At 41.4% G+C, this 23,237-nt stretch overlaps 1 protein-coding gene across 5 annotated transcripts in view; it reads right to left on the bottom strand.

Moving 5' to 3' along the window:
- Positions 1-372: 372 nt before the first annotated feature.
- The window catches only part of DGKE (diacylglycerol kinase epsilon), a 30,303-nt gene continuing 7,438 nt past the window's right edge, over positions 373-23,237 (bottom strand). For 2 of the 5 annotated variants that reach the window (XM_072990938.2, XM_072990939.2), the window contains exons 3-12: positions 22,374-22,533; positions 22,086-22,205; positions 20,226-20,369; positions 18,576-18,736; positions 16,602-16,653; positions 15,120-15,233; positions 13,419-13,490; positions 12,828-12,955; positions 11,874-11,985; positions 1,826-10,080 (exon numbers count right to left, since the gene is read on the bottom strand). In XM_072990938.2, the coding sequence (XP_072847039.2) occupies positions 9,883-10,080; positions 11,874-11,985; positions 12,828-12,955; positions 13,419-13,490; positions 15,120-15,233; positions 16,602-16,653; positions 18,576-18,736; positions 20,226-20,369; positions 22,086-22,205; positions 22,374-22,533 (1,261 nt within the window). In that variant the 3' untranslated portion in view covers positions 1,826-9,882. Of the gene's footprint in view, positions 1,038-1,825; positions 10,081-11,873; positions 11,986-12,827; positions 12,956-13,418; positions 13,491-15,119; positions 15,234-16,601; positions 16,654-18,575; positions 18,737-20,225; positions 20,370-22,085; positions 22,206-22,373; positions 22,534-23,237 lie in introns of those variants that run through there. The other 3 variants (XM_072990940.2, XM_078385160.1, XM_072990941.2) reach the window with 2 other exon arrangements.

Raw genomic sequence — 23,237 nt, 5'->3', positions numbered from 1 at the left:
TCAGTGCAATCAAAGCAAACATTGAATGATTGATGGAAATTCAATGGCTTTAACTTTTGCTTTCAGAATCACCTTTCAGGGGTCCCTGCACAAGAAAGCCTGGGGGGGCTCAGTGATTATCATGCTAAAAGCTTGCTCAGTGCCTGCTTATAATTAGATTTCTATATGCATTGCCCTTCCTTCCTCTCAATGTGCGACACAGGGGAGCTGCTCTTTTGCAGGTTCGAAAAAGCAAAGCTCCATGCTGGCTGCCCTTAAGTGTGGAATTGAGATTTTGCACTCTGGGCTTGCACAATGGCTCTGTGCACTGTTGGGTGGCACATGCTCTGCTCTGTCGGCTATTGTTGGTCCTCCTCACAGTAAGACAAGGCTCATGGGGCAGCGAGATTTGAAGGCCATCTGTTACCTCATTGCCAACAGAATGTTCTCACATTGTCCACAGCTGCAAGGAGAGGTGGGAGTGGCAGTTCAGAGAAAAGAGAGAGATAAGTTGGACTTCAGCTCCTGGCTCAGCAGTATCGACAGTCAACAACACAATAACATTTTGCCACAGAAAGAGGCTTTTTAAAATTAAAAACACTAACACAGTGCAAACAGAGAGCACAAATCAAAGCCATTTTTAACATAGCACATGGGCAGCTCTATTCAGAAGGTAAGAACGGATGGAGTTGATGCATGGATTAATTTTTTTTTACAAAATATCCACAGAGTTTCATAAAGCAACATGACTAAATTCAAACAAACATGAAAAGAAAAAAATGTTATTTAAAAAAAAACCAGAAAAAGTTGTAGAACACTTTTCATTCCTTGAAAAATCTTTGATGTGATTTTATTTGGAATTACTCATCACCATCTCTCCTCCCTCCACCGGTGTTTTTCTCTGAGCATTCTCTGAAATTCTCTTTAAAAGTTCTGTGAGAAGTGTTTGGAGCTTGAGTAGAGTATATTTCCCTTTCAAGAAGAAGCTGCTTTCGGGGGGAAAAGGCTCATTGGAAGGCCAATTAAGCTGTCCACTCTTCAAAGGTTTTCCCTAAAATCTGCAAATAAAGCATCTTAGAAACATGCCACAGCAAAACAATAACAATTATTTTAGCAATGTGGGCTATGGAGGGGGAGCCCTCTATGCTGTATATTGCTCTTCCCATAATTATTCAAATAGAGGCACCTTCCCCTAATTTTCCTCATGATCCTGTCACTGAAACACATCCCAATACTATACACACTCAAACCTATGCTACACAATGCTAGTATGATGAACCAAAAATAATCAGTTCATCTTCATGTATCTCACACCCAAAATGTCATGCCAATCCTTGATAGCCAGTGTAGTGTAACAGATTAAAATCCCCACTTGGTCATGGAAAGTCACGGTGTGTGTGTGCTGGCACTGGTAAAACCACTTCTTAAATATTTAATTCACCTTGGAAGCCCTATTAGGATAAACATATGTTAAAAGATACTTGATGATACATAACTCACATATCAAACATCAATCCCAAACTCTACTACATTCAAATGACCAGCCATGCTCTCATAATTGTAGCATCTCCATCAGCTAATATCAATCTGATCATTTCTACCAATCTTCCAGGCTAAAATCCAACCAGGATGCAATACCTTCATCCACCCCACCTCCAGCCTTGTGTCTGTGTGTAATAACCTTCCAGCTTGCTTGCCTGCTTGTTTCTGTCTGTGTGAAGCACTGCCTGACTCCATGTGAGCACAGATGCCTCTTGGCCTTTCTCCCTGCCACCTGGCTCAATAGTGGCACCCATTCCCTAGTGACCCCCCCACAAGGGTCTCTCCAAAAAAAGGGCTGCAAGAATTAGGTGCTAATCTTATTTTGTTTAATTTCAGTAATTTATTGTATTTAATTACAAGGATTGCTACAAGCTATGGAAACAGACCCACATTCAAATCAGTGTCTCATCGGAGAGCAGACAACATGGATTCAAATCCATACAGACTTCCTTCACATTACATTTACACATTTTAAAAAAGAACATTCTGATTGCAGGAGCATGAGGAAATTCATGTATCTGAATGGTATGAAAATACAGGTTATTAAAAAGTGTTTGAAAAAGAAAAAGCCAATATTGTCTACAAAGCTTTCCTTCCAGCACATCTTCTCCAGCCTCAGAAAGAAACTTTTTTTGGGGGGGGGGGCAGGTTAAATGTTTGGCCTTACTTTGACTCAACTGGGTTTAGCCATCTCCATACAGTAACAGGTAGGCAAGTGTTGAGAAGGTAGTGGCTTTATTTTATTTTATTTATTTATTTGATTTATATCCCGCCCATCTGGTATATTCTACCACTCTGGGCAGCTTCCTAATGAGTCTTTGATTGAAGTGAAAATATGCAATATGGAAGTGGTAAATTCTGACCAACCCAGAGGGTTACTTTTCAGAATTAGGCATTACATCAATACAATGTAACAGGTCACATTTGTTTCAGATTTGTCCTGAACTTCAGGACTCCTCACACATGTCATCTCACTCCCCTAAAACAACTGGGTTCCTGGTTGCTCCTCTTTATAACAGACATCAGAGTTGTTTACATTAGGTATATTCCACAATGGCAACTCACATTCGATTAAAAAAAATAGTTTTAAAATAGGAGTAAAATGACCAGCTGGACAGTCTGTGGTTTGAAAATAAAACCATAGATGGTTCTAGTTGTGACAGCAGATTCTATACAAGATATTGCTCAATGTTAACACTTCACCTGGAATACTCACCGCTGTTTCCAGGAAAACCTACATTTTAACCTACAGCCTGGTCAGTCTCCATAAAAGGAATAGGGTGCAAATGAGCAAAAACTCAAATCTACTACCTGATTAAGAATGGAGTAGGAGCCATCTAGAACTCTTCACCTGTCAGCTACAAGGGGTTTAGAAATGACTGGAACTACAGAAAGTTCTGAAACACACAAAAATGTACAGGGCAGAGTCCAATAGCATCGTCTGCAATCCTATGCCTATCAATCTGAGTTCAGTAAGACTTACTTCTAGGTAAGCATGTACAGTACTTTACCCCAAATTTGTAGTTTTTACGTGTCTTAGCCGTATGAGCAGGTGTAGGTAGTGGGGAATATGTGAAGCATATATACTATGCCCAGGTTCAAGATAATTAGCACAGCTATGACAGTACAGCTTCTCATAGAGCAGTCAATACTTGTATGCTGTTGACAATTTTACACATCCTCTATGTTTAATGTTATTAATCTGATAAGAGCACATCTAGAAAAGCAAGCAGGGGCATTATAAACTTTTTGTCAATGGGAACTGAGCATATATATATAGACACTCGCTCTGTAATTCTGTTCCACCGAATTATCGACAAAACACACAGCAGTTAGGAGGATTTCCATACAAAGACCCCGAATAAAAGCATGTGCATTAAGAAAACATAAAACATTGCAACCTGTAATCAAAATACTTCAACACAAATAGACATAAATACCTGAGAAAGATGCAGTGCTTATAATGAACAACAGAGTATCTCATATCCAATAGAAAACTCATGGCAAAGGTTTTCATTCAAAATAGTCTGATTATTATAGCAGCTAAAGCTGAACCCAGCTCTGCAGAACACATAAGGATACACTCATTATCCTTATTTAAAAACTCATCTTGAAAGTAGCGTCAGGGATCCGCTGAGTTCCCTTGCCCACTCTCACTCTGGAATGTTGACTCAGATGTCTCTTGTATCTTTGCATTATTGTGCAGAATGTTTTACTGCTAGAAGCAGATGCCATAAGGAAATCTCCTTGCAATGACACAAAGCATGCTGTGCTACATGTTACAGAAGTAGAAGAAGAGGGGACTGGATTGTTGGTGGCAGCAGAGCCAAGCAATCTCTACTTTTAATCATCATCTGGAACCTCAAAACTATTGCAGTGAATCAGTACAGATATGCTTTTTAATGCTGAAAGACTAGTACTACTTCAAAGCAGAAAATGTATACAGGGATGGGCGTGCCAAGGAATAACTCCAGCCCCCCATTTGTTTGAATAGAGGGAGCTCATATGCACACGCCTACCTGGGCTCAGAGAAAATGCCTTACCCTGCAAACAGTGACTCTACTGTCTCTGGATTGTCTCTGGACTGGAGCAGAGGATTGCAATTACAAGCTCATCCTTTGGGGTTGAACTGTAAGTCAGCTTACCATGCTTTGGGCCCGAAATTTCCAAGGGCACAATGAGCAAGCTGTGAGCCTCATCTCCAGAACCCACCTATCGTTCACTTTGGGGGGGGGGGCTGCCAAGTTCTGTGCAGCAGATTGGCCCCTGATGCACCTAGCATTACAAGAATTCCTGCTTCTTGCCATTTCTCGTGTTGTTTAAATCTGGTTATGCATGAACAGGGGAAATTAATTATGTCAGTGGCAGAATAAACCTTAATTATATTCTAAAGATTAAACACTGTTAGAAAGGAATAACACAAGCAGGACTTTAAAGTAACATTTTAAAGCTTGAAAGAGTTGTAGCTCACAGAGACTGTATTAGACAACAGCAGCACAACTACATTACCTACTGACTTCCTTTTTCATGAAGACATTAAAAAGCATTGTATAAAAGAATAGTATACCAATCTTTCTAAGGAAGAGGGGGAAGAGGAACATCAGGATTTCAGTCTTCAGTGCATCAACCACTTTATTCTAAGAGCAAAGTATTTATGCAATCCAACGACTACTTTTTAAAATCAGAGAAATCCAGAAAAGACAATGTGCATTTGTATGTTTTTCTGATTCCCAGCCCAAATGAAAAGTTCATAAAGTGCCATTTCCTTGAGGTCATAAATTAGTTTAAACTCACTTCAGGCTTGGACTAGTAAAAGCTTAATTGGAGGCTGAAGACAGTGCGCAGCATTAATGAAGAGCCCTTGAAGGACATGTAAACAATATTAAATTCCATATCTGGGGTGGAAACACTCAAGTAAAAATGCAGCAAGCACACTGTGAACTGAATGAGATTTAAGATAAAAAGGAAATTAGTATGGACATCTCTTTGTGTATGTTAATAATTTTGAAGTATTTCAGTTCAGTTTTGTTACTGTCCAGTCCCATTTTTTCAAAGAGGCAAGGGGCACCAACCATCCTGGTACTTTGGGTTGAATTCTAGTTTCTGTTTAGTGTAAAAATGAGGAACATGTAGCCCTACAAGTGTTGCTGGATGGCAACTGCCATAATCCCTTACTAATGGCTCTTTTGGCTAGGGCTCATGGGAACTGCAGTCCAACCACATCTGGAAGCCCCCATTTCCCTCACTCCTGATTCAGTTAGCACTACAGCCAAGAGCAAAATCTCCCAGGTACATCCACCTGGCGGGCCACAGCACTTAAGGAGCAGCCACCCCACACATCTACCATGGTGGCATAGCTCAGCCAGGTGCATAAATCACCTAGATAAAATGGAATTCCTCCATGCCACTTTCTATGGGAGTGGCAAAAGCTACCCAGTGTTTCCCATACAATTGCTCATTCTGCAGTGCAGCAAAGTGCCATGGGAGCAATCTCCATGTAGAGGAAATTCCCAAGTGGTTCCTAATAGGGCATGTTTCCAATTTGTCATAGATAAATCAGCCTCAGAGGGACAAAGGAACAAGCCTGAAGTGATGCAATTGAGTCACTGGCCACTCATAGAGACAACAGTACCTCACATGAAGCCTGGACATTAGTAATGAGCACCCCCTTTTGGGTAAGTGGTGAATGGCAGCATTCAGTGAGCTTTCTAATTCTCACTGTTAGGTTCAGTAGTTCAACACGAAGAATTCTATTTGGTACTTCTTCTGTAGCAAACTTATAGAAATAAACACAGAAATCAGACAGGGACACATACTTTGACATGCTGGGACAGGTTCACATCATGACAGACTAAGTATCTTCTATGTGTAGTTGGGACTACAGGCATGCTCTTGCATCTCTCACTATTCATTTGATGCACCGTGGATTCCAGAGAGTACAAAAAGAGATACCAACTGTTCAGATATTTAATGCTAGCCTACATGCATGACTTGGACTGAGCCAGAGTGAAGCCACATATCTCTCTCCCACCCATCTACTAACACACCTGGGAAAAGGCCTTGACAGTGTTTGGTTTCGCTTTCACAGAACCAACGGCTACATCAAGCTCCTAATAAGCCACTTAAAATCATGACTTTTGAAGTTGGCATGTTTGAACTATCCAGTTTCTTATGAATCATTTTTTTCTGGTTCATATGTAACAAACCCCCCTTCTCTGAGAAAGAAATGTGAATAAAATCCCCACCAGTTGCACAGATACAGGGAGAGTTTACCTGAGCCTAAGACTTCATTCAGGCTCACTGGCATTGATGCACACAGCACAAAACCCTGATACAGTGAAGGGGTGAGCAATGTGTGGGCCTCTCTATTTTGCTGGGTGCAACTTTCATCTTCTTCCCTTACCGCTGCCTATGCTAGCAGGAGCTGATGGGAACTGAAGTCCAACAACATATGGAAAGGGGACATGTTCCCCAGCCTTGGTTTTTATGGTAAACATTAACCAGCTCACTCCTTCCCTTCAGAGTATGCTTGGCAGCAGGGTGATGAAGGGAGAGCAAAGAAGACTATTTACCAGAGATATATGTGTATAATGCGCAAACACAGTGTTAAGTTACCTGGTTCGCTTCAACATGCAAACAGGGGAGTGTCCAGCCCCACTCTTCTACATGGCCACTTTCCTCACATGGAAAGCAAAAGTCTGATGAGGTCCCTGTTCATATAGCGGCTCTCCGTGTGAGCCATAACACTGGCAAAACAGGATTGTGGCTCGCATGGAGAGTTTCTGCACCAACAGAAGTCTCTTCTCTTCAGATGCGTCATTTTTCTACGTGAGCAAAGCAGCAACAGAGAGGAAAGAGCTGTGTGTTCCCTTGCCCCGTGTATTGAAGAGAAAAGGTAAAAGTAATAGCTGATCAGCTCTTCCGTGGAGGCATGTCTGCTCATTGCTCCATTTTATACAGAAGATTCCTGAAACCGAGTATGTGAACCAGGACTTAGAGAATGTTACACTTCTGGTCAATTGAGTCTAAGGACAGATGGATGTGTTCGCTTTGGAGGGAGATACAAGTGACTGGAATGGTAGAAAAAGCACTTACAGAAGGAACTTCGGTTAACAATTCTGATAAAATTAAGTGCTCTAGAAAACAGAAGAATAATGGTGAAAGGACATTGCTACCTCCAAGGTACCGAACCGACATTAATGTATGCTTTAGCAGGAAAGAATGAAAGACTGAGCATGTCTATTTCAGAGTACGGTCCATTTACTTTTATGCCCATGTAAACACCAAGACACTCAAAATCAGAGTATAATACTTAAATAAAGTTTTAAAAAAATAAGGGAATCATAACAAATAAATAGAACAAAACTATCAGGGTTTGGGTTTTTTAGGATAATATCACCTTAAATGTAAAATCCATCTAATGGCTCGGAGCCTATTTCTTAGTCTGTTGTGCTTATAGGATGCAGCTGTACATTTATACTCTTTCTCACTGTTCTTATTAGTAATGTCCATCCATGAAAATTTTGTAGCCACTTCTGCTGATAAATAAGCAGTGACCAGGGCCCATTTCAATTTTCTTCAGCAATGCCCAGAACCAATTCCTATGCAAGGGCAACCTGAGGCCCATGTTGCCCAAAGGGCCCTTACTCCTTGACCTCCCAGCAATAATGTTCTGGACCACAGTTGTGTATTGGACCACTGCTTACATGAGCGATTCCTTTGTAGAAATGCATGTACAGAAGACATTCATGGCTTCAAAATGATCTTTGGGTGGAATGTATATCTAACAAAATATGAGGCTACCTCCCTGAAGAAATATACATCTCCTTGACTTAAAAAAGGCAGTAAAAAGTTATTACTAAACGTGGAAAAAAAAGTTTGACACAAAAAACTACACACAAATACAATCCTGTTGCTTCCAATGCACAATATTTGGTCTGTCACTTCTACTTCCTTAGCTGCATGAAACCAAGAACCTCGTTAAAATTATTTTTTTAAATTAATTACTCAGTTCAAAGTTGCTTGATTTGTCAAAATACCTCAAAACTTTTCTTTATGCAAATGAGGCAGCCTTTAATTTAAGCTACATTTATCTTAGAATGTGGAATTATACTACCTAACCAGATAGCATGCACTGGAACTATTATTGGCATATACAGTATGTGCACACAAAAAGAGAACTGGGGATTATTTTTAAAGTGACAAGAAAACTTCAGTGTTAAGACCAAGCCACCTGATCTGACAAGGAAATGTCCTGCATAAACACGACTGGAAGATCCAAGGACAGCTTCCGTTCCTTTCAATGGGATAGATATATATGGAGAGCTCCTGTGTTGACCTATTGTGTCCTAAAACTAAACCATTGCGCACGTAACCTCGGCATGCTGACGTTACGCAGACTCAGAGCCATTCCTCTGAGAAGAACCTTGCTCCCCAGGCACCTCCCACTGGTCACAGTGATTTTCAACACATCTTCTACTGTCTCCTGCAAAACTGCTCTGAAGAGACCCCTGTTCTAGAACAATATGGTAAGGGCTGGGCAGGCAGGCTGAAAGCCAGACTGGCAAAAAATTGACTCCCTCGCTTTCCTCCAGCAAGAAACTCTCCTGAGTCACAGCCCCTCGCCACGAGCAGGAGCAGAAATGTATCTTAAAAGCCAGTCGAGAGATCGTTGATAATATTGTCATTTGTTGTGTTAAATGTTCTCATTTAACAATCAGAATACAATCAGAATGTTGGTGGCATTTTAGTAGGGTTTTTTTTTTTAAATAAAATTACTTCTACTCCAGTTCCTTTCAAATATGAAGACTGTTGGATAGCTGATCAAAACCCCTGGGTGTATATATCCCATGAATTCTGCCAACACACCATATCTCCCAGAAAAAAAGTAAGTTATTGTGGGAGGGGGAGGGGACAACATGCCATCTCTACACTTGTCTGAATAGTTTGTCTATATTAATGGTCACTCATAAACCTGATTCAGAGAGTCCAAAGTAGTTTTTTGATCTCTAATCATTCAGAGAGAAAGAAGATTAACATACCAACAACGCTAAACAATTTGTGAATCCTGGGTCTTGGCTGGTTAGGTGAACAACACACAACTCAAAACCTTTCTCTGCTCAGCCTTTAAAATAAAATGCTATGATAGAAATGACTAAAAACCATAAGGTCTAGTGACACTTAATGCAAGCAATTTTGCTGCAAGTGAAGCTGGCTGGGGCCTTATGTGGACACACAGCTGTCAGCAAGACAATTATCCTGAGCTCTTCTCCAGAAGCAAAGGTTGCACTGTCTTTCTTTTTCAAAGCTAAGCACTCTAAAAAAAAATCTGGTGCATCACAGGTAGCTCCAAAAAACAAAATAGGATAAAGGAATGTGCAAATGAGGAGGAGAAGGGGAAGGAGGCACCCCCCCCCGTGCTTCTGAACTGGGCAGTGTGAAGTGAGCTTTTCCTCAGAACTCTGAGGCCTCAAATGATAGCATGATCAAAATTAGATCTATACCAATGTCAATCCAGGAACATCTGGTCGCTGCTCCACAGAACTCTACACAAATGCTCAGTGCTCAATGAAGATTTAGTTTTGCCAGCCAAGCAGTCCCGTGTCATGTCACCCTAAACACTCTCCACCTTGCCACGTCAGCATATTACTAGACACCAAAGCCACCCTGTTTGCTGCGTCCAAGCCTGGGTCAGCATTTCTTAATCACTTGCAAGCATGGCTTAGTTACTCCAGTGCCATATACAAGTAGAGAGACAACATGGCATTAAGAGGTCTATTGGAGAAAGACTATTTAGCGCTAAGCTTGTCAGCAAAAACCAAATTACCACTACCAGTCAGTGCATGGAAATAGCGCTGAGACCTATGTATCCCCATCCATCTGATCTTTAGCCAACTCCTGTTCAGAGACACTGGACACGTCATCGTCATCATCTGTCTGTTCACCTGAGTGATACAGCATCAATGCATGGGTCTTGTGAGTTATGGTAACAGTGCAAGGCCCCTGGGCCCAAGGCTCTCCATCGACCTGCATTGGCATCTTCGAATTCTTCAAAATCAACTGGAAGGAAGAAAGAAAAAAACAAGCAGCTACAGACATAGAACTTGAAAGCCAAGTGAGGCTGAATCACAGAGCTGGTACAGAATGCTCCAGCCAAATGTCTTAACATCTCTACTATGACAGCCAAGTAAATGCATGCAAGCTACCGTATTTTTCCGTTTATAAGATTCCCCCCCCCTTTTCTAACCCCCAAATTAAGAAATCTTAACTGCTTTGAGTATCCAGCCTCTGGGCTCAGAATGCTCAGACATTATGAGTCCCTGTTGCATCTGAGCCTACAGGCTCCACCGCCAATGAGGTGTGTTCCAATTGGTTTATTCAGTGTCAGCTGTCAGTTCCATAAGGCTCCTAACTGTAGGAAGCTAAGCCTTGTGACTGAAGGAAGCCTGTTTACAGAGGCAAGGTACGGGCCATTTTGTTCTCTCCTCAACTTACTTCCATGTATAAGACACCCCTCAATTTTTAGTCTAAAAATTTTAGAAAAATTAGCATCTTATATACAGAAAAATACAGTAAGCAGCATGCACTTCCTTCCTAGCTGCAGAACGGGGGCTTCCCCTCTTGGTTAGACAGCAAAGAAACACAGATTAGTACCAAAAATTGGGGAGGGAAAATAAGAAAAAAATATATAGTGAAAAATTTGGGGCTCTTTTAAAACGCTGTTTGAAGGAGATTGACCTGTGCAATTTAACAACAGGTTACAGCAAGTTTAGGAAAAGTATAAATTACTCTTGGGTTTAAAGGGAAATGTGGCGGATGTGTGAGGTCAGCAGTACATTGAGTGGACTGTCATGAATTTGAGAGTGTGCTGTCCTGGAGGAGAAACAAGGGAAGTGACCATGTCTTGCTTGTTAAAAAAGAGAAATGCTTAGGAAAGAATTAGTTTTTTGTGGGAAACAGGGGTCATGCTGTGCATGGCTGCAGTGGTTGGTGTATAATTTTGAATGAAGCGGTGTGTGGGTTGCATGTGAAAGGGAGTCTCCTGGGTCTGATCAGTAGATGGCACAGACCCATGTTTCCTTACTACAATCTCCTCTTCCCATACTAGGTGACTTTCTTTCACAACAGAAAATACACTCAATGCTATTACTGACTCGGACTTCGAGTCAGGGTGAGGCAAGAAATCCATGGCTAAAAGGTACTCTGTTATACTTGCAACTGCCAATCCATCTCATTCTCTCCTGACAACTGTGAACGACACTGACAGACATTTCACGTACATGGTTTGGGAGGCTTCTAAATGGTCACTCAAAACGGAATCTGGTATATGAGAGCCAACATGTGGGTGTGACTTTACCAATATCCATTGAATTTCAGTGGCAGCAGCCTACTGTAAGCTGCCTACTCGTTCCAGATGAAAGCCCAGGGCAAAGACATCAATAGTTTACCCAAAAGCATATTGTTCAGCACTTATTTTAGAGAGGAAACATCATAATGCAACTCATAGACTCCTGGCAGCCTTCCATTACTTTGAAAAGCCTGCCCACTGTATTTAAATGGACTGGTAGGACCCACAAGATGTGGACAGTCTTTTTGACCAGAGCCTAGAAAAGCTAAGTTTTGGGACTGCTGCTCTCAGAACTTTCCAGCCAGCAAAGGTAATGTGCTTTTAAAAAGTGAACTTGTTTTGCTCATGACTGTCTCTAAGGATTCAGCTTGGGGAATGAACTCAAGACATCCTTCTCTTCCCGGGAAGCTTTCTGAACCTTTACATTCAGCATCAGAAGAATGTGGAAAGCAGTTGTGTGAATCTACCCCTGCCAGCCCCTCAGCCCTGCAGGCATGTCACTTACCCTCACAGTGTGGGCCTGTCCCAGCCGGATAGGATTGGCAAGCTTCACCTGAATCTGTGCACAGTGAAAAGAGCCATTGACCCCAACAACTTCCAGCAGCCCATCATCATGCCTAAGAGAGAAAGGAGGTGAGCCACACTACAATAAAGGAATAGTAAATGAAGCTGCATACTATACACAAAATTAAAAAGAATGCAATAGTAAAAAAAAAAACTTAAGCTATCCCATAAGTTAAAAACAACAACAAACATTGCTGTGTTTGTTGTTGCAGGACTCCAGTCAGTGGGGTCTGAAAATGCCTGGCAGTGGTAGATAGCTGTCCTGCTGTTTTTTTTCAAAACACAGAAGAGGCTGGGTGTCCTAAAGAACATTTCCACCACTGGTGTTCTGGGCCAGTGAAGATGGTGAGAGGACTGAAGCTTCACTGGCAGCATACCCAACTTTTTATGTGCAAAAAAAGAAAAGTGGGGTAACATATTGCTTTTTCTTACTACCACTTGGAAAGGAGATGGGGGGGGGAAGGAGAGAGAGAGAAACAGTGAGAGAGTAACAAGGCTGTATGTCTTTTCTTTTCTACATAATTTTTTTTACAGAGGTTGTTGGGCTAGCCAACCCAACACATTTTTGAAAAGGTGGTTGTTGTTCAAGGGTGAAGACTCTTGTGCTGAGCTTTCCGTTTTCTTTCCACCAGCTGGAAAAGGCTGGATAGTAAGTGACCAGGGCAAAACAAAGGAAAAGCCTGCAAGGGCTCTGATGGGCTGGATGGGGGGAGAAAAACAGGCCAGCACAACAATCATAATGGACCACAGGGTGGCATTGGAGAAAGACATCTTTGCCAGGAAGAGCTCGGCCCAATTGGCAGGATACTACAAACACATTTTTTACTTGACAAATAGTCCCAAGACCCCAGCCAGATTCATATAGATCACATACAACAGAAGACACAATTCTCACCTTGCCAAAGGATAAAGCTCATCTCCCATTCCTTCCCAGAGTCGGCAGCCACCTCCCCAGTAGGCAATATTTAGAACTATGATGCCTTCCAAACTGGGTAGGTGAATTCTCTCTCCATCCAACTCTAGCTTTAAAGGTATACAGCAGATTGTTAGCAAACTCCACAAACAAGAAAGTGATGCAAAAAAAAAAAAAGACCTTTGAGCATGTCAAGAAGGAATGCACAAGGACCCAAGCACCCTCTTTGTTTCAAGTTGTTCTGAGTGCCCCAAGACAACCTGATTGGGTGGCTCAAAGCATTTAGAAATGTGAAAAACAGGAGTGAAGGGAAATAAAAAGTAAAAATATTTAGTGACTGTTGACTGCAGCAGCTTGCAGACCACCCTGCTTTTTTGGAAAGCCCTGCTGCATGCTTTTAACTTCTATCTGCTCTGGCGGCTAAGTATTTACTGTCTGAGTATATTCTTAATTTAATGACTCCTGCATTAATTGTCTTTCAACCCCTCCACCCCCACCTTTACAGAGAACACTATATTTCTGCTGGATTAAAACAAAACATTAACTACAAAAAGTCAAAAGCAATGCTCTTACCTCAATCTTTTTGTCCAAATCCTTACATTCCTGTACAAGGCAATCTTTGGTTCCATAGAAAAAATAAACAGCCTAAAAAAATCCAGAGATGAGTATGTGCTTATAGGTTGGAGACAGGGAAGGAAAAAGATGATTGTTAAAGACAAACACTATACCTAGAGGAGTCTTCTCTGCCACAGGCCTAGCCCCCAGAAAGTAATAATGCTAGTAATGCTAGTTAGAAATACCACAATTCTGAAAAAAGGAAAATTCTAAACACAGAACTTTAAAATTCTTATTCTATTTCTAGAATACTAAATATTCATTGTTTCAAATCTTCAGTAACTCCTCTTTCACATATTAACATAAAATTCTTGAGGACGTTACCATAGTCCTTATCCATTAAAAAATTGACTGGAACTGACGTCAATTTTTAAAATAGTCACACTAAGCACTGGTCCCCTGCAAAATTAGTCATTTTGTGGAAAGCTCTGTACTGGATTTAAATATTGCTCTATAAAATACACTGGTTGAAATCCTGTTACTTAGTTTAGTTAAATTGCATGACAGTAAGTCCACTGAATCAGTGGGGATTTGATGAGTCCATTCCACCATAAGTTCCATTGATTCAAATGGACCTAGAGGAGTATACACTCAGCATATAACAGTTGTGCTTGTAAGGAGGCAGCGGCTATCCTCTTCTCTGCCAGTTTCAGTTTAGGGAGGCAAGGCTATAAACCCCGTTTTGGATGTCCAGGTCGTTTAGACTCCCTGAACAAAATGGGCAACTGGTAGTATACGTGGCACCATATCTCAGCAGGGACTGTGTCCAGCTGGATCCAGCAGAGCTCCCTGGCAGTCAGGGCATCTGTACATTTCCTTTTGATATACTCTGTATCTTGCTGCATCCACCTCAGCCATCCAGACAATAAATGTCTAAGGCAACCAGTGCTTTCCCTCTTCAACAAGACTCACAGAATGGCTGGTCCAAAACCATCAATTAGCACAAAATGTTGCCAGCATTTCCTAATCAAGGGACATCAGCATTACAGGTAAATAAACTAGTATGAAGAATTTTGATATGTATAGATTTCCCTTTTAAATCCACTTTCATCAGGTACCCACCTCCACTGATAAGATTTAAGGCCTCTTCAGACACAGTGAAAATGAGAGAGCAGGATTAACGATGATATTCATAACCAGAAAGCCCAGATCATTTATCAATCAAACTAGTCTCTTTGGCCGGTAAATAAAGAGAACACCTATTTGTCATGGCTAATCCAAGTTCCACTGCCCTGAATCCTGTCCAGCCTAACACCCTGCCTGGGGAGTAGTGTGGTCTCCCATCCTTGCACAGATGGCATCTTTATACAAGTGGAAATCCTTCATCACAACTGGCTCAGTTATGCTTGTATAAGGAGGTGCTGGATGTTCCTTGTACAAAATCCTTGAAAGTCAGACCACTTGTACTAAGGTTGCAGTGCAAGCAGTTTGATCTGAACAGGATCCTGGCCACTGATGTCAGTGGGACTATGATTAAGTCTAGGCCTAAGCCAATAGTACTCTAAAAATGAATTACAACACACTAGCTATGGATCAAATGTCTGCAAATGAGACAACCACATGTTCTTGTAATTAACAGAACTTCGAAGAAATGGGTAGAATAAATCTCCCATAATGATCCAGTCCAATGGGACAAAGCTTTGGTTTCATCCAGCATACCTTGTTAATAATCCTGCTGGTAAATAGAGAGGGAGACTTCTCACGATGAGCATGGAAGTTTAAAGCCATGAGTGCATCTGGTCCAATAGAAAAATAGTTGTTCATCGTGAAGACCTGCGCAAACAGAGCAGAAGCCATTAAAAATCCATGCAAAAGTGCAGGAATGGTGCCTGCTGGAGAATCTGTAGCCCTCCAGATGTTGCTGAACTGCAGTTCCCATCAGCCCAAACAAGCAGAACTAGATGTCAGGGATGATGGGAGTTGCAATCCAACATCTGATAAGATTTACCCCCTTAGCCCCAAGAAAACAAACCTATATCCTGCCATCATATCACTTTGATCCTCCCAATGAACTACTTCTGTTCAAATCCTGAACCACCTTGTATGAAAAAATGACAAAAAGCATTTTTTTAAAAATAAGTAACATTAAATGGTGATTTTCTACATGGCTACTTGAGATTAAGACCCAATGAATGTAGGAGGATTTACTTTCCAGGAAAGATGCACAGGATCAGCCTGCACAACACTAAACAGAGGAATGCTGGAACTGATGATACAGCAGTGTGTTGGCGAGAACACTTGGATAGTACACTGATACATCCTCAGATCTCCCTGGGATGCACTGCCAATCTCCTTGCAGTTCTTCATGTCGCATCCTTGCCTAGTATACACAGTGAAATTCGGATCTAAAAAGTCTTCCTATCTGCTAGGTCTCATATACAAATGGGAAACTTGCACTTCAGACTACAAGTGAAGGCCTACGTAAAGGTGGGGCAAATTTTCTCTCCCCCTGCCCCCAATCTCCTTTGGGAGAGAATCTGGTGAGGGGCACAAAAGCAACTTTTGCAGGTCTCTTTCCTACCTTCACAGTTCACCGATTCATGATTTACATAATGCAACGCTCCTCCACAAAAAACATTCCTTCACTTATTTTGAACAATTCTGCTAAGCCCCCAGAACTCCTGAATAGTTCAGCCTTCTTCCTCTGAAGCCTAGTTGTGTACTGTATATACAGAATCCTTCCTGCTTTCAACTGGAAAAGCCGTCTGTCATGGGAGCCCCCGCATGCAAAATGAAATGGTACAAACCAAATAAATGTTCCACCATCTCCTTTGCCATTTGGGAGAAGTAGGCCTACATTGAGGACAATCCCTGCCCTGGAACTTCAGAGTCATCTCTATGCTACAGGAGACCCCGATGGCCCATGATGGCTTCGGCAGTGCTTCAGGAATTCAAGATCTACCTAGTTCAGGATTCTTTATGGGAGGGGCGGGCAAAGTGTAGCCCTCCAGATGTTGTCCTACTCCAGCTCCCATCAGTCTTAAATGGTGTAGCCAAGCATAAGGAAGTGGGGTGGGAGAAGAGGTGCCCTTAAACAGCATCTGGAGGGCTGGAGCATCCAAGAATTGCAGCAACCGGCAAGGCTGACATGGCTTGCCAGCAGTTGTCTACAATTATATACACTCCACTTTCACACCATACCTTTAATTTTCTTAAATTGTAGTATCCTTTATTTGTAATCTGTACCTTCCATCTAAAAGGGAAAAAAACCAAAAGGTCAAAAATCAGTAGAGGCCAATAGAGTAAAAAGAGTAATAAAAGAAACACCTGAAATGTTAGAGATTGTACTCTCAGCTTTCACCACTTTGCCCACTTCTTGAAACTAGCATCACACATAAGCAACTTTTTAAGATGTGGGGTTTTTTTTGGGGGGGGGGGGGCGCAAAAGAACGGCTGAGGAAGTCATTCAACATGGCTATTGTAACACTATAGAACTTTCTTTACAACCTTCTACCAATGGGGATACGCTAACCTTTCTTCATCAGAATTAAAATCAACCTTTTATATATAGCCTAGAGCACGGCCTTCGAAACTTTTCACACAGAGGGCCACATAATACATTTTTAAAATTTTCAAGGGCGAAAGGAACACGCGTGAATGCGTGCACACTCCCGCCCACCCCGCCCACACACACACTCCACACTCCCGTCCACATGTACGCATGCCTGTATGAGGAGTATTGTTTCGCAACACTGCTGAACCGAGCTTTTCTGTAAAGCTTTTGAAAGAAAGGGTTGCAGCTGATATAGAACGACAAATTAGCACTGTGCTGCGACTGGAAGGAGGAGGAGAGGGCTTTCTTGGTTATGGAACATTCTCTCAGCAGAGGCCTAACTGGTCAATGCCTGTGTCAAATTACAACCTGGCTTCACTATTTCAATCTTTTTAAAATCTATTATAGGCTTTACTTTATTTGTTGCTAGATCGTTTCAGATCTTTTAAAGACTGTACAGTACAGTGGGGTCTCTACTTAAGAACGTCTCTACTTAAGAACAATCCAACTTAAGAACAGCTCCATTTGCTAAATTTTGTTTCTACTTGAGAACAGAAATCCAAGATAAGAACAGGAAAAAAAACCTTTCCTGCTCTTTTTTTAACCTTAGGTCATCTTAGGTTAAAAAAAACCTCTCCCCTTAGTGGTAGAGTACGTATTAACCAGCTTTGCATTAGTTCCTATGGGAACTAATGCTTCAATGTACGAACGCACCTCTACATAACAAAAAAAACAGTCAGAACGGATTAATTGGTTTTCAGTCCATTCCTATGGGAAATTTTGCTTCAACTTAAGAACGTTTCAACTTAAGAACACCATTCCAAAATGGATTAAGTTCATAAGTAGAGGTTCCACTGTAGTTTCTATGGATGGAAAAGAGCAGATACGGATTAAATGGTTTTCAATGCGTTCCTATGGGAAATGCAGATTCAACATAAGAACTTTTCAACTTGAGAACCACCTTCCAATACGGATTAAGTTCTTAAGTAGAGACCCCACTGTACCATGTCCTGAAAGTTGCTAATCTAGGGGGACAGAGATGCGGGTTAGAAATATTTAAATAAACAATTTTTTTTCCTTAGCCTACATTTTAATGTTGTTTATTCATTTAATGTAGTTTTAAATTGTGTAGATTGTGCTGATGAGTATCAGTCATCTGGAGAGATTTGTTGTATAAAAATAAATGCATTCATTTTATCTACACACCCCACATGTTGTGGGCTGATAGTGCCTCAGCTATCAAGAGCCTGCCCTTGTTTTCTAAGTTGGCTGTGCTACTAGATATGTGCTCTCACGAGTCTGGATTAAAACTGAAATGGAAGGTTTCTCCAAAGCTGCTTACTAAAAGGCTCTTTGATCTCCAATAACCTGGGCTTTGCTTCCATGCGCAGCTGCTTCCCGTGTGGCTCCTTACTCTTGGTCTGTTAAACTGGACCCTCTTCTCCTCTGCCCCCTCCCATTACCGGTTGGCACTAATTTAACGGTGATTCTCTACACCACAGCTGCAGACAACTGGGGACAAACGTCATAAGGAGCATGCAACTTCAGCTTCCTCTGTCAATATCACAGACAGGCTTAAAAAGGGGAATCATTCAGAGGAAACCGCTAGCTCTTGAGCTCACCTGTCCAACTTGATGGCATCCGCATCCATGATATTGCGTAAAATCTGCTCCACTGGGACTTCTCCAGCATATCCGGCACCCCAGCCCAGGGTATTGGAGAGATCATTCCCTGTTCCCAAGGGTAAGATGGCAACCTGTGGGATGTACTGCTCTTGGCCCTGCTGTACAAAAGCAGTCATTCAATTTTAAGGCTCCCAATTTTATGAGGCTGCTGCTTCCTGCCTCCCCACATTTAATCCCTGAATTTAAAAGACTGGGTAAGTACCATTAATTGAAAATCTGCTTCAAGGATTATTACTAAACAGTACAGCTGAGTCTACAGGGAGCAGATGGCAAAGTTACATGTTAATGATAGCATGTAAGGAAAGGAGCATGTAATTCTCCTTTAATGTACTGATTAAGTATATTCCAGGCACCAAAAGAAATGAGGGGTGCTTAGAAAGCAATATGTTTCAGAACGGTGGGAACCTGAATCCGTTACTTGTGGACATAATTAGTAGGTGCTTTTTAACTGCAAGATGGGAAGCCTGCAAAGTGTTCTCCAGTGGCCCACTAGGCTTCAGCCTGGGAAGTAATGACAAAGACTTGTTCTACATGATGCCCTTAATATCAACAGCTGATTAGTAGCAAATACCAGGGATGTTGGCAAGTCTTTGGTACCACTAAGTCCCAAGTTTGAGTCTTTAGTACCTAGTCCTGGGTTCCAAGACCCAACTCCAAATTCCTATAAAATCCCTATTAAAAACAAGCTTTTCCCCCTTAGATAAAAGGGAAGGCTGGGTGCGTTCTGAGCCGCAAGTCCCGAGTCATTGAATATAAAAGAAACCCAACTCAGACACAAGTCGAGTCCGAGTCGAGTCAGCGGTGCGACTTAAGTTTGACCCTAAGTCCCCTCCCTGGCAAATACTTCCCACAGATATCGAGCATTGGGGTCAAGGGTGTTTATGGTATAGAACATGATTTGCAACATGATCTGAGCCCTAATACATATCTGCACACAGATTAAGCAATGGCAAAATTTGCAAGTTTAGGGAAAGGACGAACGACAATTCTGGAAGAGTTTCTAAACTCCTGCTTCAAGACAGAGCAATTCCTGTAAATAATTAAATGTGCACATGCATGCCAAAAAAATGATCCTCTGCTATAAAAAAAGAAAAAGAAAAGTCTCAAGACTTGTTAAACGTATGCCAACTAGTGACGGTCTTACTAGGAAACATTAAAAGATAATCACAAAAATACTCGGGGGGGGGGAAGAACCAACTTATTTGCACTATTTTATTTAACATCACACTGTATAAATCAGTGTTTTAATTACAATTGCTACAAAGGAGAGTACCTCACCCCAAAATGGCAGAGCAAGGCACCTCCTCCCTCCAGACCAGAGGCCCCCAATACTTTAAATTTTGTTGAGAATAACTACCCTGGCCCCTTTTTATAAAACCACTACCAGCACCACTGCTCTTGAGAAAAAAAAGGCATGGAAACCATTAAGAATTGGTGCATTATGAATTTACTCTGAAAGCTACTGTGTCACTTGTCTAGCATGCAGTATCGGCAGGATGAATTTTGAGCAGATAGAGGGTAAAGGGAACAGTGGGTAAGTGAACCTTGATAAGAAAGGGTATGCCAAGTCACTCCAGAACACGATACCTTAATCTTTATGTCATCAATTGCATCTAAGACCCAGCCCACCGTACCATCTCCACCGCAGACAAGCACCCTAATTGATCTGCAGGGCAGCCAAGTGCAAAGCTGAAGCGCCTTCGCTGGTGTTGTTTTGGTCAGATCAAAAACCTAGAAAATTTGTTTTGAAAATAAGAGCTTACTTACAGCTTTGGAGTCATTTATGTCACAGGTTAAATACTGGCACTTCTTCAAGAAAGGAAACGAATACTTTGGAACACTGATAATAATAACAACATGTCCTGCCAAGTCAATTCTGACTTATGGAGACTCTTTCCAGGGTTTCCTAGGTACAGAGTACTCAGAAATGGTTCACCATTCCTATCTTCTGGGGGTATCTTGAGACTGTGCAGTGTGCCCAAAGATGCACAAGCTGCACCGATACTACTGTATAAAAATTAGGCCTAGGTGAAATGCATTGTGCACAATGTTCTCCTGTCATGCCTTTACAAGAGAGATATGGTTACAGAGAACATATTACAGAATACATCAGATGTGTTACTCCTTAGGACTGTTTAAAACGCAGTTAACCCTCTGGTTGAGTTCAAGTGACATAACAAAAAGAAAAGTCCAAGCATTTCCAAACATAAGTTGCATATTTTGGTAAAGCTTTAAAGAAGAAATATGTGCAGAGGGAAGATGAGGACAGCAATGGGCATTTCTTCTCTTATTAAACCCAGTTCACATTCTCTGCAAGGAATTCCTTTCTGCAGGTTAAAGCCAATTTCAAACTGAGAAATAAAGACCTTTTTGCATTACCACTCAAAAAACCCCCTGCCACAGCAGCACTGTAACCATTCTGCAACACCCTCATGGAGGGAGGTATCATAGCAGTGCCATGTTCAACGCACAGATATTAAAATAGTGCAAGAGAGATACGAAGCTTTGTGGCCCTTTGCATACACCTTATTGTACAAACAACCTCCAAAACAACTGGAAAGAAAACTTTACAAAATAGCATTGCATGTCCCTTTATGGGGAGAAAGGTGGCCTATAAATAAGACAAAGACTGCTGCTCAATGTCATCACAAACAGGCACCAGAGATCACCCTACAGCCGTGGCATCTATGCCATCAATTTAGCAGACCCAGGAAACTAAGACAAGGCCACAGACTGTGGATATTGGGTGCTTAGTGAATGCGTACTATTCTTTGGAAGACTGTCACTATCCTGCCCCCCCCCCCCCCAATCCTGAAGCAGAAGAGAAAATTCAATTAGCTGTTTAAGCCACTTGTGATTTCTCCAGCAAATCTAGCCACAGCTTTAACAAAAAAACCCAGCTTGGACTAGATATTTTTTTTTTACATGAGGCCTTTGGCACAAATATCTATAGCTATTTTGGGGTAAAAATTATCTTCTTTTACATGTTTTTGGGCTAAACTATGATGAGACAAACAAATTTATTCTAGCAAACTCTATCTTACAATAAAGGGGATTAGGAGTAAACATAAGATCTAAATATCCAGCTGCAGCCCCCTAAACTCTACTCATGCAAACTGGGGTCAGTATGATAGGGAAAAAGACAATTTTTTTTTGTCTCACAGAGCAACAGAGGCCCAAGATTACCTAGTGAGCTTTCAAAATGAGTAGAAATTTCAACTCAAATCTTCCCAAAGCCAGTCATTTAACTACTATATCATTCTTCTTCTTACCATGCAATCATACCTAATTTAGTCAGAAATATTACTCATTTCCAATAGGTTTTATTCCTTATACAATGTGACCTAAGGTTGTTAATAAGATGTCGAAATATATGAGCATGTGTTCCATTTCTATTTAGGCAAAAAGACTGCAGTGCCTGGAGTTCCACTGAAGCAGTGCTATTACCTGAATTGGGTTCAGCAAGATCTTAAATTGGCCCATTAATGTTTCCCCCATATTGTTTCCACTCCGAGTATTGGCCAGAATTATTAATGGAGTCCAATTTTCACCACAGGAAGCAGCTAGCTGCAAAAGAACGAAAACAGATAAGAAACGAGTTCTTATATTTGCCTTAATGCAACATATCAGAGCACAGGGAAAGAATACTCACCCACCCTGCTGCTTCTGCACTACATCACTGGGGAATCCACTCTTTAACTTCCATAAGTACACAACGAACAAATTGAGGCTTACCTTGCCATAGTCCATTTGTTTGTCTTTACGCATCTGACTGACGTTGAATAAATAATATGGAGGGATAATGAGGTTGCGAAATTCCCCCAGTTCACACTGCTCGTTCTTCAAAGAGTTCTGCATACATTCGTCGTGCACAGTTTGCTGACACCAAATACACCTGAAAAAGAAGAAAAACGGACTCAACCTAAACAGTGGCCATATTTTTACTGTTGGAGAAGTGTTGAGATTTTTATCTTCTCAACAGGCTTGACAAGCAAAAAAGGAACAGAGCTACAGTTGGTGCAGTGCAGTCGTTAAACACGAGAATTCTCTGGGACTACCATCTTACTTCCTTTAGTTCGCAAGCAGACACTAGGATCAGGAAGAATATAGATCCTATCCTTTCCAAAAAATGGCCTACCTGTATTTGTATTGTCTTCAAGATTTTTTGTCACACTGGTTATTGAAGCATCAACCTAATCTTGAAACCTAATGCTGTCACTTCATCTAGTGCAAATTCATTTACTGCATATGTCTGCAAGCCTATCCTCCTTGGTTTCAACTGGATACCGAGGCTGGGCCTAATCAGTGTTCTTTCTTTTCTCTTCTATCCTGCCCTGCCTTCTGAAACATCCTGCCTGACAAGGAGCTCTGGAGATCTCAACAGCTTTCACACCTTTTGCACCCTATCAATTGGCCTAACGAAAGTATGGCGCCAACACAGCTTTTGAAATTCTGGAACAGAATGTAACATAGACACAGGCGATAAATATTTCCCCCTGAGAAGGGAAAACACACATCAATGCCCTCAGGTGTTCCTGCTGAGAAGGAACATGGCGTACTTGGTACAACCTTATTAATATTAAAAGACTGCAAAATGCT

The sequence above is a fragment of the Pogona vitticeps genome, chromosome 2 (genome assembly GCF_051106095.1).
Source record: "Pogona vitticeps strain Pit_001003342236 chromosome 2, PviZW2.1, whole genome shotgun sequence".
In the NCBI taxonomy this organism is placed as follows: domain Eukaryota; kingdom Metazoa; phylum Chordata; class Lepidosauria; order Squamata; family Agamidae; genus Pogona; species Pogona vitticeps.
The sequence above is the reverse complement of the archived record's forward strand: the minus strand, read 5'-3'. Positions and strand labels throughout refer to the sequence as shown.